Genomic DNA, 20,440 nt, shown 5'->3' on the forward strand with positions numbered 1-20,440 from the left:
ATGGTTTTCAGTAAGTTTGAGTCGGATTTTTTGAATAAAAAGAAAAGTTACATTTTAAAAATAAGACGTTGTTGGAAATTTCACATTGCTTTATTAAGCAGCTAAACTAGTAGCAGTGGCAGCTGCCACGCGTTGACTTGTGGACGAATTAGTTAGCTAACATTACGATCGTTTCTTCGGAAAGCTACTTTGCTGCTTGTTTAAACGAGTCTAATATGTCTAATAATACAACAACATAAGCAGTCCAATAAAGGATAACTGCTGAGAGGCGAAATTTTTAAAGAGACTATAATTTTTGCCGGGAGGCCATTGTAAATATTGCTGTGTGTGTGTGTGTGTGTGTGTGTGTGTGTGTGTGTGTGTGTGTGTGTGTGTGTGTGTGTGTGTGTGCCTTTTGTGTATCAGTCACAGAGGACATGGTCCGACGGCGGGCCGAGCACAACAACTGTGAAATCTTCTCCTTGGAGGAGGTGTCATTACATCAGCAAAATATTGAGAAGATAGAACACATTGAAAGGTGGTGCAGGGACCTAAAAATCCTTTACCTTCAAAACAATCTCATTCCCAAGATAGGCAAGTTCTCCATGGATCCTTCAACATTTGCACACATATGTGATGAACGTCTTGGCAACTCGCTGCCATGCGAACTTCTGTTTATTTGCACAGAATTCTAAAAGAAAATATTTTCCTCTTTATTTCCGTCCGTCTCAACCACAGAAAATGTTGGCCGCTTGAAGAAACTAGAGTATTTGAATCTCGCCTTGAACAACATTGAAGTGATTGAAAATCTTGAAGGTCAGTATGATGGAAGGAGGATAATCACCTCCCACTATAAATGCGACGTTGTCATGTAAATGCCTAAAATACAGCATTTCCTCTTCTCTTTTTTTTCTGCACCAGTGGTGGTTTGGGGTACGTTTTAGTTTCTCGTCAGCTGTCGTTCTGAATGAAAGGCAGACAGACAGCAGGTAGACATTTTAAAACAGCTTGCTTAAACACAGATCTCAAACTTGAGAACAAAAGCCACATTAATGCACACAGACACACATACACCTGGATGGTGAACCTACAGCATTCACATGAACAGCAACATAGGAGAGACTCAATATGTACATTAGCACTAAGTTTACATCACAGAGGCAGTTTGCTGAAGAGCACTAAAGCAGCGGAACAAGGTGATCTGCTGAGTCAGCCCTTTTTGCACCTGAGGGTCCTGTATCTACAACTGTTAGGTGTAATGTGTTGGGTCATGGTCTGGGTTATTTCTAACATGTCACAGCTGTGGTGATGATATTTGGTAAACTGGGAGTAGGAAGACTACTTCTCTTTGAGGCTGTGTTTAATTTTGATGATTTTATTTTGGTCTGAGCACTGGTTCTGGTTGAGGCCACCTGGCTCCCTCCGCTGGCCTCATCTGTCATTGACCCTCTTGCCAGGAGTTTTCCCCATACAGACTGTTATTAGACACCATGCCGCTCATCCACACGACATATATAATTGTATAAACAACAACAACTAAATATCTGAAGCAAATATCTGCAATTTTCATCCTATCTGTTGAACTCCTGTTGGTTTCACTTCTGCTTTGACACCACACAATTTTGGCCTCCTGAATGTGAGATCTCTGTGTAATAAGTCCTTTATCATTAATGATGTTATTGTTTCTAATAATCTGGACTTTTTTTATGATTACTGAGACATGGCTGTCCCCAGGGGACACTGTCCCCCTGATTGAGACTAGCCCCCCTGATTTTGCGTATTTTCATATTCCCAGGCCCTCTGGTAGAGGGGGTGACCTAGCTGTTTTTTATAAGTTAGGTCTTAAGTGCCATCCTGTTACTTTTGGTAATTTTATCTCCTTCGAGGTTTTATGGTCTTTAATCACTGGCCCACCCCCTTTACTCGGCATCTTAATTTGTAGGCCCCCTAATGCAGTCCGTTTTCTTGCGTATTTATTGCATTATTGTCATGCCAAAATATGACAGAGTGCTTATTCTTGGTGATTTTAATATTCATGTGTATTGTCCTTCCCATTCCCTCACCTCACATTTTTGGATCTTATTATTTTCTCAATCAGAAAAAAAAGATTCCCTGACAGCCAGACTACAGCAGCAAACTTTGTTACATTCCACGTCTGTCCATCTGTCTGTCTGTTTGTGGAATATCTCAATAAGTAATTTCCTTTTTACAAGTTGTTGTCTCTGATTATGATGACGGTGGTTAGCGTGGTCGCCTCACAGCAAGAAGGTCCTGGGTTCGAGCCCCTGTGTAATCCAGCATTGGGGGTTGTCCCGGGTTGTCCTCTGTGTGGAGTTTGCATGATCTCCCCATGTCTGTGTGGATTTCTTCTGGGTGCTCCGGTTTCCTCCCACAGTCCAAAGACACGGTCCAGTGAATCAGCCGTACTAAATTGTCCCTAGGTGTGAATGTGTGTGTGTGTGTGTGTGTGTGTGGGCCCCGTGATGGCCTGGCAGCCTGTCCAGGGTGTCTTCCCACCTGCTGCCCAATGATTGCTGGGATAGGCTCCGGCATCCCCGCGACCCTGAGAGCAGGTTAAGGGTTTGGATAATGAATGAATGAATGAATAGACTCTATTAACGTCATTCAATCTGTTAAAAGGACCACACATTCCAAAGGCCACAACTTAGACCTTGTACTCTCATCTGGTTTCTCTCACGAAAGTCTCACTGTGGTGGATATGCCTGTATCTGATCATAAGGTGTCATTTTCAAAGTCTCACTACAGCTCTCTAGTCCTAGTCACTATCCTACCTAAAACACGCTCTCGCATTCTCAATGCTGGCAGTCGTCACAGTTAAATTCTGTGATGCTTTTAATTCATCATCCTTTAATCCCTCTTTATCCCCCCTCAATCCAGATGCACTGTTATACTCATTCAGTGATCAGTGCCCGATCCCACTTGTGTCCTTAGAAGACTACAAAATCAGAAAGACAATTGAAGGTCAACAAGTCCGAATTAGCAAATAACACCCTTAAAAACCAAATGTTAATTTACCAGAAGACAGTTAAGGATGTGAGATTAGTGTACTTCTCTGAACTAATATCAAGAAATAACCACAATCCTAAAGTTCTCTTTAGGGTAATTGATTGTTGTTAATGGTCCCTCCACTTCTTTTTTTTTTAACCTGATGTTGAGTTGTCGGAAAAAATTCTCAATGATTTTGTAAATAAGGTGGAGAATATCAAGTCCCAAATCCACCCTGGCCCTTGCATTCGTTCCATTCCCAATGTTAATTCTGCCTCTTTTACCCAGTTTCAATCAATTACAATTTCAGTGTTAGAGAGTACAGTCTCCAATATGAACTCCTCCTGCATCTTAGACATGATTCCAATTAAGCTGCTCAAGGAGGTATTTTCAACTCTTAGTCCCATTATTCTGTAAATTCTTAAGAATTCTCTGTCCTCTGGTTCTTTTTAAGACAGTTTTAAGCATGTCATTGTTCACTCATTACTGAAGAAACCTAATTTAGATCCCCTGTCCTTCAGTAACTGCAGACCAATCTCCAAATTGTCTTTACTTTCTAAGGTTCCCGAGAGAGTAATTTCATCTCAATTGATTTCTTTTATGAACACTAATAGTGTTTTTAATAGTTTCCAGGCTGGTTTTAGTGCACTTCATAGTACTGAGACAGCTCTAGTTAAGATCACTAATGACCTACTGCTGACTGCAGACAGAGGTGACTGCTCCATTTTATTTCTTTTAGACTTAAGTACTGCCTTTGACACAGTTGATCACAACATCCTCTTACATCGCTTAGAGACTTGGGTTGGCATCAAGGGCTCAGGTCCTCGCTCATTACTCTCTTACCTCAGCAACAGAACTTTTTCTGTTGTTCTGGGTAACTCTGCTCCCTCAATGGCTCAATTGAGTTGTGGTGTCCCTGAAGGCTCAGTTCTTGGCCCCCCTACTCTTTTCTATATACATGCTGCCCCTTGGCCAGGTCATTCGAAATCACGATGTGCTTTACTATTTTTATGCTGACAACACTCAGTTATACATGCCACTAAAACCCACAGATGCTAGCGCCCTATCAAATCTCACAACTTGCCTCTCTGATGTTAAATCCTGGATGTCCGAAAATGTTCTCAAATCTAATGATAATAAGTCTGAGATTATTCTGTTCGGTCCCCCAAATTCCATCAGCCCTTTTGTTACTAATCTTGGTGAACTCTCTTCCTGTCGAACTAAGAATAACCAAGTCTCTAGCCTCTTTTAAATCTCGTCTTAAAACTTTTCTTTTTATTGAAGTTTTTACAAATGTTTGATATTTGTTTTTATTTATTTATCCATCCATACATTATCTTAACCGTTTACTTTTATTTGGTTTTATTCTTATTTTTGCCTTGTCTTGTTTTATTTGTTTGTGAAGCCCTTTGTAACATTGTTTTAGAAAAGTGCTATATAGGTAAAGTTATTATAACAAACATACATTTTCCAAACAGCTGATGTATGTAGCTTAAATTGTTGCATGTGCTTTCATGCAGGCTGTGAGAGCCTGCAGAAACTGGATCTGACAGTGAACTTTGTGGGCCGGCTGAGCAGCGTGGAGTCATTGAAGCAGAACCTCCACCTGACAGAACTCTTCCTGGTGGGGAATCCCTGCGCTGAGTTTGAAGGCTACAGACATTACGTTATTGCCTCTTTACCCCAACTCAAGGTACTGTAAATGTGTAGGTTTAGGTTTTGTATTTTCGGCTGCTAAGCTTTTTACCACCAGAGGTCGCTGTGCACCTGGTCGTGGTCATCTTACTTTTCTTTTGGTTACTTTTTATTTTATTTCTGACTTATTTTGCTTTTTATATAAGTTTTCTGAAATGTTATGTCTTTGTGTGTTTTATATCTTAGTGCTTCAGGGAGAAATAGGGATTTTAAGCTATTTAGCCATAGTCTATGTAGTATTTTGACCTTGCTGAAGCATTATATAGTCTAACTAGTTAATATCAGCAGGGGTGATAGCTACTGAAGGTCATATCTGCTACTTGTTTATACAATTTGTTTGTTTTGGTTGCTTTGATTTGCCGTTGTTATTAACATCTTTGCTCCATGGAGGATTCAGGTAGAATCACCTTTAAAAACTCATATGGATAAGATGTTTGAAGGCCAAGGCAATTGTTTTTCCTCACAGTGGCTGGATGGAACCGACATCAGCCGGTCGGAGCGGATCCGAGCTGGCCAGGGCCTGGTGGCGGTGAGGAGTCGTATCCTGCAGCAGGAGGCTGACTACATGAGGAGGAGGGCCAAAGAAAGAGAGGAGGCCCTAAGGAAAGGAGTGAGACAAGAAGATACAGGAGGAGGAGAAAAAAGAGAAAGCTTCGGCTCTCAGAGAGAGAGGAAGGCTGGCTCTGATGATCACTGCTACACAGACATTAACAACACAGTGTAGGTGGAAATACAGTTAACCTCCCTCTCCTCATCTCTCCACAGCCTCCACCTTCATTTCTCTTCCTCCTACTTCTGTCTTCCATGATCTATACACTCACAGGTAGATCATTTGTGACCCTTTAACCTCTTTACCAGTGGTTGCTCTTTAACAGTGGTCATCCATACTTATCAACCCTTATTTGGTCGCAAATTAGCATTTCAAGTATTTCAATGGTCACAGGTATGTGGGTGATAATGTAATGCGTTAAAAAATATACTTTAAAACAATACATTTATGGATTTGTGTTCAACATCTCACCAACACAAAATTAAACATGAACTGCAGGCTTGACCAGGGGTGGGCAATCTTATCCAGAAAGGGCCAGTGTGGGTGAAGGTTTTTGTTCCAACCAAGCAGTTACAGATCTGTGTCTCCTAATCAAGTTCCTCAGCGAAGACTCTACTGGTTGATTAGTGTGATCAGGTGTGTAACTGCTTGGTTGGAACAAAAACCTTCACCCAGACTGGCCCTTTCCGGAGAAGATTACCCACCCCTGGCTAGACTTAGCGCGACAATGAAAAAAAAAAGGGGTTTTATGTATGCTCAATAATCCGGGTAAGGAAATCCCAGAAAGGTGAATCAGTTCATCTAGACACAACGTTTACTGAGAGAAACGTTTCATCACTCATCTAAGTGACCTCTTCAGTCTCAGCTGACTGCAGATATCCCCACCCTTATAAACAATATGGTGGCATAACCACCCAAACCAACGATTGTAACTGTAGTTAATGGTCACGGCAATTTGCATATGAAACCGATCACTGTTTTTGGTCATGTCACATGGCCTCACCCGGTGCCGGTGTCAGAGGATGGCGGCGTGAATTCACGCTGGCGGCGGCTCGCCCAGTGCCGTCCATGCAGTACCTTTGTCCACATCTGCGTCTAGGTTTTGCCTTCGTTTGATGGCTGGAAGAGCTGGCGCTGGATCGGCTAGGAGCGCTTAGTCTGCTTCGTCCGGTGGGCCCGGGGACCACGGCCCCTGCCAGCAGCTGTGCCCGAGGAGGAAGCGACGAGGGCGGGCTAACAGGACGGGGAAGTGGGGCGGGCTAAGCTAACTGCTAGCCCATGTGGTTCCGACAGTCACCCTGGTTGGCGTTGTTCCCTTGGACAGTGTTTTTTGTTTTGTTTGTTTGTTTTTCTTTTAGTTTTGATGTGTTAGTCTGGGTATGTGTGTTCTTGTAGTTTTTGATGTGTTTTTGTCTTTGTGTTGTACTGCTGTGGGCTGGGGGAAACAGCACTTTGTTTCATTTCATGTACGCAGGTGCATGAAGTGAAATGACAGAAATGTTCCAGATTCCTGACATGACTCTGTCATTTCTCATGGAGATGAGCGCTCATCTGCTCTCAGATGTATGTGCTCCTGATCATACTCTTGCTGGGTGATGAACAAGTCCAGTAGAAAGATCAGTCTGACCTGAAATGAATCGAGTCAAATCTGCGCGATACATTGGTATCTACAAAAGTTCAGCATACAGCAAGTGACTGAAACAGCCAACATTCTGAACTGCCTGTTTGTAATTAATGTTACTTTTTGTGTATTTTGAACCAACCTTCAGTCTGGAAGGAGAGGTCAACCAGGAGAAGTGGTCAGACAAGGAGCAGGAGAAAGAGCCAGGCCTGATGTCAGCAGAGGAGCAGGAGGAGAAGGAGTTCTGGGAGAGACCCTGTGCCTTCACCCCAGAGTCCCGCCTGGAGGCACACCACCACCTGGAAAAGAAGAGGAATGCAAAGGAGAAGTAGGTGGTACTTCTCCTGTACCCTTATACCATTATCAATATTTATACTAACTCTACTTCTTATCCCATACCCTTTTAAGTACGAAGATGAGAGATCCGTATATTTACATTTACATAACACCCATCTAGTAGTGTGTGTGTGTGTGTGTGTGTGTGTATGTGTGTGTGTGTGTGTGTGTCTGTGTGAAGGTGACACTCTTTGTTTAATCAGTTATGCAGCTATGTGCCTACAGTAGTTTTACTCATCTTAACCTGTCTTCATAATGGGCGGCACAAACACCAGCAGAGGTTTCTAATCCGGACAGTCTGCAGATGTTATTTATTCCTAATCTGCAGGAGTGGGGGGAAAGAGAGAGAGAGAGAGAGAGAGAGAGAGAGAGAGACCTTTAACCAAGCCTTTAATGGTTCAATTCTTCATTCACATCAAGATAACAATATTAACACAAATACTCATATACATAGTGAAAAACACAACAGTCGCCACACACACACACACACACACACACACACACACACACACACAGAGCGAGAGAGAGCGAGAGAGAGAGAGCTGTGCAATAATACAGTTTACCTGTTTAACCACTGGGTGTCATTACAACACCAAACATCATTTGAACCAATGAAGCCCTTCAAGCTTGGTTTTGCTAATTTATTAATGTTACTATGACACTCATCTGAGGCACTCAGCAGGGACTGCCGGGACTGGGCAGGTACCTGGTTTAGTGTGTTGCTCACTGACACCTGAGAAGGACCACTGAAGGGAAAGTTGAACCTAAGACCTACTGCCTACATGTTAATAACTGGAAGCTGTCCAGCAGAAACACAGTCTTCAACCGTTGGTCAGTGGGAGCCACCGAGTAGAATCAGTGCTTTGTGCTGTTGGCCAGTGAGTCCCTCTAACTAAAGAGCTAGGTTAACGGTTGAATGAATGCCTTGCTAAAGGGCACTTTAGCTTTAGTTGTAGTGGCAGGAAGAAGCAGTCTGTCCTGGGATTTAAAGTAGTGATTTTTTTGTTACTAGCTTGTTTCGCTCAACATTCGCTAACCAGTGACCTTCTCAGCAGACCATGTAAAACGCACAGGTTCCTGCAACATGTCCATAGGAACACTGACCCAGTCTGATTCATATTGACTGGTTCCTGTCTCTGTCAGTCACTAGCGAGAGGTGGGACAAATCTCTTGTCTCTGTCTCGCACTCCCAGGTTCAGGGCTAAACCAATCCTAATTAATTTCCCTGCCATGCTGTTAATTAGCACTCACCCTATAGTTGACCCACTTGCCAGGGTGTTAATTGGCTGTGTGTGTACCATCACCACTTCTCTCTCTGTCTCTGTCTCTGTCTCTCTCTCTCGCTCTCTCTCTCTCTCTCTCTCGCTCTCTGTGTGTGTGAGGCCTTTGGGTTGGTGAGATAACCATGTGATCTGTGATTTACAGTTGCAGACAAACATTTATCACCCAGTTACAACTTAACCAAGAATTAGATTGCCACAAGGTCGGGAAGCTAAATCTTTGTCTGCTCATGGCTGGCACTTCCTAAAACTAACCAGACACAGTCTTTACTGCCTATTTGGTTTTTACAATAGAATCGAATAGAATGTCCTGATGCCACCTGGTTAACTGTTAAAGACGCAGGTAGAGTAGACTTTAATTTAGAGGGGTCAAATCTCTGGTTTACTGTGGATTTGGAGACGGGGCTCTGCCTGTCGAGGTGTCCAATCAGGTGATAGTTTCCTCAGCGCCACGTGGGAAATGCGTTGCTATCCGCTGTCAAATCCTTAACCAGTATTCAGCTGGGGTCTGCTGGGAGCTTTACATCCTGTTGATATCTTCGTTATTTCACAATAGCTACAGTCCACATATTTCTCTGATAAAGAATGCACGATATTGAAACTTTTGCTGATATTTGATAACGAACATGTTTCATTTCGATGGTGTCTTATTTTCCAGCAGTGTAGTTTATCTATTATTCTACTGTATCTGTGATGCAGACGTGCATAAAACACTGCTTTATTCCTACCTGTCCTGGATTATTATCACTGTGCGAGTTCTACACTACTTGTCATCACTGGGGCTGCTAAAAGGAAAGCCATCCAGTCTTCCATTGGAGGCTGCAGAGAGGGCTTCCAGATGGCTTTGGATCAGAAGAAGTGATCTGTGGGCCAGTGCTGCTGGGACACAAGCCAGGGCCTGATCAACCCTGGCTGGGTCACCTGAGAGAGGGTGTATGATGTTGAAAGACCCAAAACACCCGAGGGCCTCAGGAAACATCCTAGGATGTATCTTCAAATCAATCATAGATCCTTGCAACATGTGGCTGTGCATTGTCATGAGGAAACATGAGTTCATTGTGGTGGATCAATGGAACAATGGGCCTCAGAATCTCATCCCGGTATCTCTGTGCATTCAAATTGCTGGTGACAAATCGCACCTGCATTCTTTGTCTCTAAGATATGCCTGCCCATAACCAAAACCCCACCACCTCCATTTGCCACTCTTTCAACAGCACTGGCATCAGCATACCGCTCACCCTCACCGCACCATACACATTGGCTTCCATTTGCCCGATACAGCTGAAACTGGCATTCATTGCTGAAGAGGACCCTTCTCCAGTGTGGCAGTGGCCATCGCCAATGAATGCTTGCCCACTTGGAATGGTTAAGGTGGCATACAGCATTCTGCGGTAGACCCTGGTAAGGATGTCAAGCATGCAGAAGAACATCCCTGAGACAATTTCGGACAGTTGGAGCAGAAATTCTTTGGTTGGGCAAACCAACTGTTTCATCAGCTGTCTGTGCTGCTGGTCTCAGATGACCCAGCAGGTGCAGAATCTGGATGTAGCGGTCCTGGGCTAGTGTGGTCACATGTGGTCTACAGTTATGAGGCCAGTTGACCATACTGTCAAAACCTTTGAAATGACTCCAGAGGAGGTTTATGGTAGAGCAATGGCCATTCAGTATTCATGCAGAAGCTCTAGTGGACATGTCTGCAATCGGAATTCCAACTGCACAATCTTTCAACATTTGTGGCATCTCTGGCAGGATGTTGTGCAGCAAAAACTGCTCAACATCTGTGATGATCATGCTGTTTAATCAGAATGTGGAGTTCACACCCGTCAGATAGATGGATGATGATAATAATAATAATAATAATAATGGATTATATTTATATAGTGCTTTATCTAGACACCAAAAATTCTTCACATTGAAGGGGAGAAACTCAACCACCACCAGTGTGTAGCTCCCACTTGGATGATGCATGGCAGCCATTTTGCACCAGAATGCTCGCCACACATCAGCATGAGGTGGAAAGGGAGGAATCATTGAGCCAATTAAACAGGGGGGTGATTAGGTGGCCAGATATAGAGAGCCAGGTTGGGAATTTTGCCAAGACACTGGCAGACCCCCCACTCTTTGCGATAAGTGCCATGGGATCTTTAATGACCACGGTGAGTCAGGACCTCGGTTTAACGTCTCATCCGAAGGATGACATCTCCTACAGCACAGTGTCCCCGTCACTGCACTGGGGCATTGGGATTTGATATTTGTTGTTTTTATTAGGATCAGAGGGAAGACTGCCTCCTACTGGCCCACCAACACCACTTCCAGCAGAAACTCAAGTTTTCAGAATCAGAATTAGAATCACGTCCCCAACACAGATGAGTGCGGGTGGGGGTTTGGTAGAGAGGGGAGTGGGGCTGGCAGGGAGTGCAGTTGGTTGTGTATTGTGCTGGAGAGGGTGAGGGGTGTGAAAGTTTGCTTATCAAACTTGCAGTAAAACCCATTTAGGTCAACAGGTAGTTGATGGTTCCCTGCAGTGTGGGGGGATGGTCTCCTGTAGTTGGTAATATCTTTTGAACCTCTCTAGACTGATGATGGGTCGTTGGCAGAAAACCTGTTTTTCAACTTTTCCGAGTAGCACCTTTTTGCCACTCTGATCTCTTTTGTGAGTGTGTTTCTGGCTTTGTTATACCAGATCCTATCTCCATGCCTGTAGGCTTCCTCTTTGGCCTGTCGAAGCTGCCTGAGTTTAGCTGTGAACCGGGGCTTATTGTTGTTAAAGGTACAGAAGGTTTTGGTGGGCACACACATATCCTCACAAAAGCTGATGTAAGATGTCACAGTGTCAGTAAGTTTGTCCAGGTTTTCCCAAGAGGTCTCCCATCCAAGTATTAGCTGAGCCCATACCTGCTTAGCTTCCATCATTCAGCAGAGCCAGGGTACATATTGGCAGCCATACCAACATGTACAATATCAGCAAGTTCTTTGAGGGGATTTTATGTTGGCAACAGATGAAATATGATGCAATAAAATGAAATGTATACAAATTTGTGTGCAAATTCTGAGAATTGACGTTGTAGAGTGCATAGAAAAAAATCTGGGATCATTTACTTCAACTCATGAAAAACGGGGGCAAAAACAACATTGTTTTGTTTAAATTTTTGCTCTGTGTATTTGTTTTATAAATGTCAAAAGAGCTGACATTTCTTTTTGTAGGCTGTGGGGGCCACCTTGTCTTTTCATCAACACCTGTCATTGCCGTTGGCACATAATTAATGGGGTGGCAGTGGCTCAGGAGGTAGAGCAGATCGTCTGGTAAACTCGAGGTTTACTGGTTCGATCCTCGACTCCTGGCAAAAATGCCGAGGTGTCCCTCTGCAGGACACCTAACCCCTAACTGCTCCCAGTGAGCTGGTTGTTAACTTGCATGGTCGACACTGCCATGACTGTATGTGTGTGAGGCATTAATTAACTGTAAAGCGCTTTGGGGAGGGGGGGCTGTTGCAGCTAGAAAAGCACTATATAAAATGCAGTTAATTTAATGTGTCATTATATCAGTGTGACATACTGGGCATAATTTTGATATCAGTCTGGTCACTGATAACACATTTTAAGCAATCATTGGCTGATACCAATAAGCTGACCAATATATTGTGCACCCCTTTCCTATATAAGATAAGATGTCTTTATTTATCCACAAAGGACATTATTTTGTTTAGGTCGGACAGTGTACAGCAACACCCAGACAACTTAGATAAATGAACATAAAACATCAGGCATCAGCTAGAAATTAGGGCTAAAAACAGAGCAAGGATAAGAATATGACAGTCCTGGGCAGGGTGGGGTGGAGGACAAAGGTGGAGGTTTAGAGCAATAGGTCCAGGTTTTCTGGGGCAAGGGAAAAGGCACGGCAGTGGGTTCAGGTCTGTGCTTGTTTAGTAGTCATATGTCAGAAGGGATGAAGCTGTCTCTCCCTCTATTCTTGAAGTAGGGAACGTTATATCTCCTGCCACAAGGTAGAATATGGCAGCAGGTGTTGAAATTCTGTTGTGTCCCTGGCAATCTTTCCAACTTGCCTCATTGCCCTGGTCAAACAACAGTTGGAAGCCGAAGTGCCGTTGTGCGCAGAGCTTAGACCCGAGGGTGGTCACCCTCCGCAGCTTGCTCTTGTTGGCCTCAGAAAGCCCCCCATACCAGGCCAGGAAAGAGAAGGTAAGGAGACTCGCAATGTGGCAGATGTAAAAGCTGCGGAAGATGGGAGGGGCTACATCCAGACACCTCAGTCTCCGTAGTAGGTAGGTCCTTTGTTGGCACCTCTTGACAATACTCATTGTGTTGTCATTGAAGGTCAACCTGCTGTCGAGGGTGGTCCCCAGGTACTTGAAGCTGTTTACCCTCACCACAGCCTCTCCGTTGAGTGTCAGCTGTGGGAGAGGGTCGACCTTCTTCCAGAAGTCTATGAGGAGCTCCTTTGTCTTCCTCCCGTTTAGATGGTGCAAGTGCTCCTCACACCACCGGTGCAGCCTCTCTGCCTCCTCTTTGAAGCTGGTGGGGCTGTTGGAAGTGTCGACCAGAGGAGTGTCGTAGTAGTGTCCGTCCCCCTCAGGTTGTTGGTGTATATTGAGAACAAGGCTGGGGACATAACTGTCCCGCTGGGGGACCCCAAGGGATGTGAGCATGATAGGGGAGGTTGAATTGTTTACTCTGACAAACGGCTGTCTTTCAAGGAGGAAGTCCATTATCCCGAGGATCATGTAGGTATCCACCTGGAGCTCTTGTAGCTTGGCACAGAGGATGTGGGGTTGCATACAATTAAATGCAGGGGAAAAGTCTACAAACAATCCTGATATACGCTTGTGGACTCTCCAGATGGCTGTAGGTGGTGCAGCATCACCGTCATTACCGCATCCTCCACCAAGCGGTTTTGCCTATAAGCAAACTGCACCGGGTCGAGGGAGGAACCTGTGAGAAAAGGTGGGGTAGCATCAGTCTCTCCAGGCACTTGAAAATGACTGATGTCAAGGCCACAGGCCAATAGTTGTTCAGCTCAGCAGGGTGGTTGGATTTATCCCCCTTCACTTGCGTCAGCTATCAGCGACCGTCCCAGTGTAGTCAAACATTCTGTTGTGCTCAATGGCACTTCATCAGAGGGGGAACATGTGATTGAACCTGTGACCTTTGCATATTGGCCTTTCTCTCTAATCACCAGGACACCCTGTTCTCCTTTCCTATTCTCCCGTTTCTTTTTCCAGTCGAGTTGTGCTTGGTTGTACACGGCTCCGGCACTCCCAGCAGGTCTCCTCCCTTGCCGTGAGTCACTTTTTTTCAGTTGTCATAGCGTTCAGAGCCATAACTTCAGGATCACCTGAGTAATCCTGCTATGACAGTGCTGCTGTGTCACCGTGTGTTAGTTAATCTTCCACCCACATGCAAAACGTTGCATGTATTTTTTTTATTCATTTTTTTTTAGCATTCACTGCCTCGGTTGTGATGCTAGATTGTCTGCTAACCAGGCATGAGCCAGTGAACTGTTGGTGGGATGGGGGGGGTTGTTTGAGACGAAAGCACCGATAGTCCCACCATCGCCTTGGATACAGGAAGAGCTTTTGAAGCCTTGGTGATGATTGTTGGATGGATCTTGGTCCCCTGCCATGCAGACCCTTATCTGCATCTGTGATCTAAATCCCCTGGAGGTTTTATTTGGGAATACGTTTTTGTTTTTTTATTTTCCAGTAAGCTGTTGAGGCAAAGGTGGTGTGTGGTACTCAAAGCTTGAACAGAGCTCACAACGTTTTCTTATTAGTTGATTAGTATTTTTTTTTTTTCATCCTTTTTCGCCCCAATTGTATCCGGCCAATTACCCCACTTTTCCGAGCCGTCCCGGTTGCTGCTCCTCCCCCTCTGCCGATCCGGGGAGGGCTGCAGACTACCAGATGCCTCCTCCCATACATGTGGAGTCGCCAGCTGCTTCTTTGCACCTGACAGTGAGGAGTTTCGCCTGGGGGACGTAGCACATGGGAGAATCATGCTATTCCCCCCAGTTCCCCCTCCCCCTTGAACAGGTGCCCCGACCGACCAGAGGAGGCGCTAGTGCAGTGACCAGGACACATAGCCACATCCGGCTTCCCCCCCGCAGACACAGCCAGTTGTGTCTGCAAAGACGCCTGACCAAGCCAGAGGTAACACGGGGATTTGAACCGGCGAGCCCCGTGTTGGTAGGCAACGGAATAGATCACTACACTACCCGGACGCCCTATTAGTTAATTAGTTGATTAATCGATTAATCCTTCATCTCGTAAAAATACCAAACATTTGTTGGTTGAAGTTTCATTAATGTTAAGATATGCTCGCCTTCCTCTGAATATTGGAGGGGTTTTTTGGCTGTTGGTCAGATTAAGTAAACAGTTTTAGGACATCACTTTAGAGTCTCAGCTTAAGATGGGCATTCATCCGTATTTTTGACTTTTAACTGACTAAATGATGAATCGAAAAATAGGATAGATTAATCGATTATGAAAATAATTGTTAGTTGCAGCCCTAAAATACTGTACAACTGGCACAAAACAAAAGTCCGGAATAAAAGTACCAGAAAATCACCACCTGTAACGTGCACAACCATGAGTAAATGCACGCTCGCGGGCACAGAGGACGAGCGTCTGATGTCGGTCATGTCAGCGCCATGCTGCGCCCACAGATCCAAACATCAGCACTGGAGTGAAGAACTGAAATGGCTGCAGGAGCCAGTAACCTCCTCTTGAGAGCACAGTAATCATTCCTAACCCTGAACAACTAGAGGAGGTCTGTGTGCCGCCCCGCCACACACACACACCCCATCCCGAAGTGAGTCGGCCTCATCTAAAGGATCCCGGAGTGACGACTAAGAAGCCCACTTGCGACAGAGCTGGCGTCCTAATCCATGTCACAGAAAAACAGACCGGGCTTGCATACTGTCCAGGTGGAAAACAAGGCCGAGCTCACCGTCTTCCTGCATGCGGCTGCGGCTGTCAGGATGCGCTGAGTTGATACGCAGTGTCACACCGGCACCGGACTGTCAGGAAAGATGAATTTCCTACTGCGGGATCCTGAGAAAAGGTCAGCCAAGAGATACAGCCATGGTTCATGCCCTCTCTCTGGGGAAAAAAAAGAAAAAACATCCAGACCAGCGGCAGGTCCGCAGAGTCAACCCACGGTCTGCGGATTTGTTAATAGATGCGTGTGGACATGATAAATGTGATACAACTCCTCAGTAGAAGAGTGGTATAGTCCTTAGTCTTGAGTTTCATCTTTGTGAAGTTGCTGTCATCTTTGCATGTAAATCCTGCCGTGTTGTGTGTTTCAGTTTTTACACTGAAACTCGGATGTCAATATGTGTCAGCACCAAAGTAAGAGAGATGGACTGCACATGGAACATACTCACCCATTAAAGCTGCTGTAGGCAACCTTGGACAGGTGAGCAATTTTGACACCCGCCCCCAAAAAAGTCCAGTCCCCTCCTTTGGTTCGCTCCGCTCCGCTTCCTCCCTCCCTCCCATAACCCCTCCCTCCAAACCAGCTTCATGCATATGCATGAGTTTGCCAGTCATAGAATTCATATTGTCATTGTTAATCTCTGCATATAATTTTTTTTTCTTAAGCGACTCTGACCTTGTTGTTGTGAAGCACCGTATAGGTATGGGTATTGAGTATTTATAAAGATCATACCAGGCTGCCCTGTGTGTGCACACCACATGATTGATACTGAGTTAGGGATGCTCCTTAGTGGTGATAGGTTGTTTTGATTTGGACCGAATGGATTTTAGCGAACTAGTAGTAGTAGTAGCATTTTAGCAATAATTCAGCCCCAAGACCAGCGGGAGGGACCGAATTCCTTCACAGTACATTTACTCGAGGCATACCTGTTGGTGTATAATGGTAATTTCACCAAATATAACAAAACTGTGTTAAAGATGTTGCCTTTCAGTGGACAGTGAGGTGCAGCAGTGAGTGCATCACCTTTCAGTGGTGAGGATGCAAGTAGAGGTAACGAAGGCGTAAAAGTTTAAATACTTGGGGGTCAACTGTCCAAAGTAATCGGGGGTGCAGAAGAGAGGTGGAGAAGTGACTGCAGGCAGGGTGGAGTGGGTGGAGAAGAGTGCCAGGAGTGATTTGTGAAAGAAGGATACCAGCAAGAGTTAAAGGGAAGGTTTACAAGATGGTAGTGAGACCAGCTATGTTATATGGCTTGGAGACGGTGGCACTGATGAAAAGACAGGAGGTGGAGCTGGAGGTGGCAGAGGTGAACATGCTAAGTTTTTCGTTGGGAGTGATGAAGAAGGGCAGGATTAGGAACGAGTATATTAGAGGGAACGCTCAGGTTGGACGGTTTGGAGACAAAGCAATAGAGACAAGATTGAGACGGTTTGGACATGTGTGGAGGAGAGATGCTGGGTATATTGGGAGAAGGATGCTGAATATGGAGCTGCCAGGGAAGAGGAAAAGAGGAGGGCCAAAGAGGAGGTTTATGGATGTGGTGAGGGAGGACATGCAGGTGACTGGTGTGATAGAGGAAGATGCAGAGGACAGGAAGAGATGGAGATGGATGATCCACTGTGGCGACCCCCAACGGGAGCAAACGAAAGTAGTGGCAGTAGTCGTGTTAAAGAAAGTTGCCTACACCAACTTTAAAGGGGTTTACGGAATTGCTACCTCAGTGCCGCCCTCTATGTTCAGCAGTGTGAATTACAACAGCTCAAAACAGACAAGACAACCTTATTCAAATAGAAAAGAATACACACCACCTTTACTGACACCTGCCGTTTTCAAACTCCTTCAGTTATTCTCAGTTTACTGTGATTTGAGTTTGTGGGGGCATCAAACGGCATTAAAACCATTTAGCTGGACCGATACCTGTGTTTTTGAACGTAGAAATCTGTGTGAGTTGTTTATTTTTAATCCTTCAATACCACTCAGCAACACCTACTTATATTTACTAGTCCTAGTATAATATTTAATAGTCATATTATGGTATTTACTAGTCACATAGTCACATTATGATATTAATCATTATGATATCACATGTTCATGTTATGCTTTTGAGAGGGGACAATATGACCCATAGCATCTTTTAAACTGATTTCTAATGTTTCCAGAAGAGTCTGTAGTTTTTAACTAGGCCTCGGGGACCCCTAAGCCCTATCACCCACTGGTATGCTGGCAGGCTGACACGCACACCAAACAAAGTGGCTGAAAACTGAGTCATCTCTGCTTAGGCAGACTTGAGATGCAAGCATTGCGAGAGAGAGAGAGAGAGAGAGAGAGAGAGAGAGAGAGAGAGAGAGAGAGAGAGAGAGAGAGAGAGAGAGAGAGAGAGAGAGAGAGTCGTGAGGATGATACCATAAAGTGTGTGCATTAGAGAGAGAGGGAGGGAGAGAGATTTGAGTTGTGAGGACAATACTGTAAAATAAGGAGTGTGTGTGTGTGTGTGTGTGTGTGTGTGTGTGTGTGTGTGTGTGTGTGTGTGTGTGTGTGTGTGTGTGTGTGTGTGTGTGTGTGTGTGTGTGTGTGTGTGTGTGTGTGTGAGTGAGTGTGGCAGAGGATGAGGGCAGGGCTAACCAAGAACTGTCTGAACCAATTCTCTTCAGCTCTGGACTCCACGTAGGCTGCCAGGGGAACTGTCACACCTCTGATGTCATGCTGACTCAGACCTTCCACGGTCCAAACATTAGGGGCCCCATTTTACATCCGGCGCAAAGCACAACGCACGTGGCTTTGCTAGTTTCAGACCGACGCAGTTGTCATTCTCCCACCCAGCACCCAACTTGTTTAAATAGCAAATGTACATGTGCCTATCTGAGCGCCCATGGGCGTGTTGGTCTTAAAATGAAGTGTGGTCAGGCGCATTGCTCTCCTGAGGCAGCAGAAAGCGATGGTGTCGTTGACCAACGAAAACCTGGTCTGAAGTCAGTGGCGCAGTATCCATCCATCCATTATCCAAACCACTTATCCTTATCAGGGTCGCGGGGATGCTGGAGCCTATCCCAGCAGCCAGTGAGCGGTAGGCGGGGAGACGCCCTGGACAGGCCGCCAGTCCATCACAGGGCCGACATACACACACACACACACACACATTCACACCTAGGGACAATTTAGTACGGCTGATCCACCTGACCAGTCTTTGGACTGTGGGAGGAAACCGGAGCACCTGGAGGAAACCCACGCAGACACAGGGAGAACATGTAAACTCCCCACAGAGGACGACCCGGGACCACCCCCAAGGTTGGACTACCCCAGGGCTCGAACCCAGGACCTTCTCTCTGTGAGGCGACTGCGCTAACCACTGCGCCGCAGCTATGAGGCAAAAAATGTTTCTCTAAATGCAGACGTATCCCTACATGCACTCTGGCATAGTGTTGAAGCAGAAAACCATAGTGAAATGACAAATTTGATCTTCCTTACATTCACCATCATGTTACTGTGAGACAGGTTTGCTTCATTTCTTCTTTTAACAGATTTGCTAGAAGCAAAGTGAGCTTTTTTTTCTTAAAGCTGCATGAGTTGACCATGAAGCTGCTGATTGGCTTCACTGCTGCACATCAGCTACTGTTGTCAAACATTTTGCACAGGCTCAGCTCAAATCCAGTGCATGCAGAGGGGAGTCGGACCCTAACATGCACACACAGGCTGCATCTGTGGAGTGACAAATGACCGATTTGCTGTTTTTAACAGTTAGTCGGCAGTGTCTATTTAACTAACAAGCCCTCTCAGAGGTATCCGAGCCTGCTGCACACCATCAGAGTTGAACCGAGTGTGGCGCAGTAGTTTCCTGCTATTTAAAGGGCGCATTACTCCGATATTAACATGCGCCTGCATAGGTGGGTGCACAATGCGCGTACCCACTGTTTGTTACACACACAGGGACACACAGCAGTGCACAAACATGCAAAAAATTATTGGCTAGTTATTAACCAATCATGGCAATACACGTAGGTATCTTCAATGGATCCGTCAGGTTGAGGATGTCAAAACCCATCAAACGAAAGAGCCTATCAAAAACGGATCGATTTTCCTGCAACGTCAATACAAGACCATGTGTAAGTTGAGCAGGGAGCTGTGGTGGGTTCCTGCTGCTCCAGTAGATGGTCCATTTGCACGCTTTCACTTTGCACTCGAGCAGATCCGATACCTCAGCAGAAAACCGTTCATTTCTCCAACTTGCAGAATCCCCCATTTAAACAGCATTTTGCCAAGGTGCAAGTGCACCTGGCTTTTCTCCCCAATTGTACTTGGCCAATTACCCCACTCTTCCGAGCCATCCCAGTCGATGATCCACCCCCTCTGCTGATCCGGGGAGGGCTGCAGACTACCACATTCCTCCTCCGATACATGTGGAGTTGCCAGCTGCTTCTTTTCCCTTGACAGTGAGGAGTTTCACCAGGGGGACATAGCATGTGGGAGGATCACACTATTCCCCCCAGTTCCCCCTCCCCCCCAAACAGGCGCCCCGACCGACCAGGGGAAGCACTAGTGCAGCGACCAGGACACATACCCACATCCGGCTTCCAACCCGCAGACACAGCCAATTGTGTCAGTAGGGTCGCCTGACCAAACCGGAGGTGACACGGGGATTTGAATCGGCAGTCCCGTGTTGGTAAGCAACAGAATAGACCCTTGTGCTACCCGGATGCCCCTGCGCACCTGGCTTTTAAAGGGAATGAGAGATGACACTGATTGGTTTAATTCATGTTACGCCCAAAACACCTATGGTTAATTAAGAGACTAGTAACCCCTTTGCGCCTTACTTTGCATCCAGATTATGGACAGTTTCAATAGCAAGAGTGGATCTGGACACGGCCTTAAAGCACATGCACCATAAATCGTTTAAATAGGGCCCTGGGTATTTCTCTGATGTGCAAGGTGCTTTACAGCATAGAGTTTCATATTTTGACCTTGAAAAGTCAACAGCATATGCTGATGAGAAAGAGGGTGAGAGAGGGAGGAAAAAATGGG

At 45.5% G+C, this 20,440-nt stretch overlaps 1 protein-coding gene across 1 annotated transcript in view; it reads left to right on the top strand.

The window, feature by feature from the left end:
* Positions 1 to 20,440, top strand: part of dnaaf11 (dynein axonemal assembly factor 11) — a 72,531-nt gene continuing 52,091 nt past the window's right edge. Inside the window, exons 1-6 of the mRNA XM_056293931.1 lie at positions 1 to 10; positions 406 to 573; positions 718 to 795; positions 4,506 to 4,678; positions 5,147 to 5,400; positions 7,000 to 7,179. Of these exons, the coding sequence (XP_056149906.1) occupies positions 1 to 10; positions 406 to 573; positions 718 to 795; positions 4,506 to 4,678; positions 5,147 to 5,400; positions 7,000 to 7,179 (863 nt within the window). The remainder of the gene's footprint in view (positions 11 to 405; positions 574 to 717; positions 796 to 4,505; positions 4,679 to 5,146; positions 5,401 to 6,999; positions 7,180 to 20,440) is intronic.

Source organism: Lampris incognitus, chromosome 14, assembly GCF_029633865.1.
Source record: "Lampris incognitus isolate fLamInc1 chromosome 14, fLamInc1.hap2, whole genome shotgun sequence".
In the NCBI taxonomy this organism is placed as follows: Eukaryota; Metazoa; Chordata; class Actinopteri; order Lampriformes; family Lampridae; genus Lampris; species Lampris incognitus.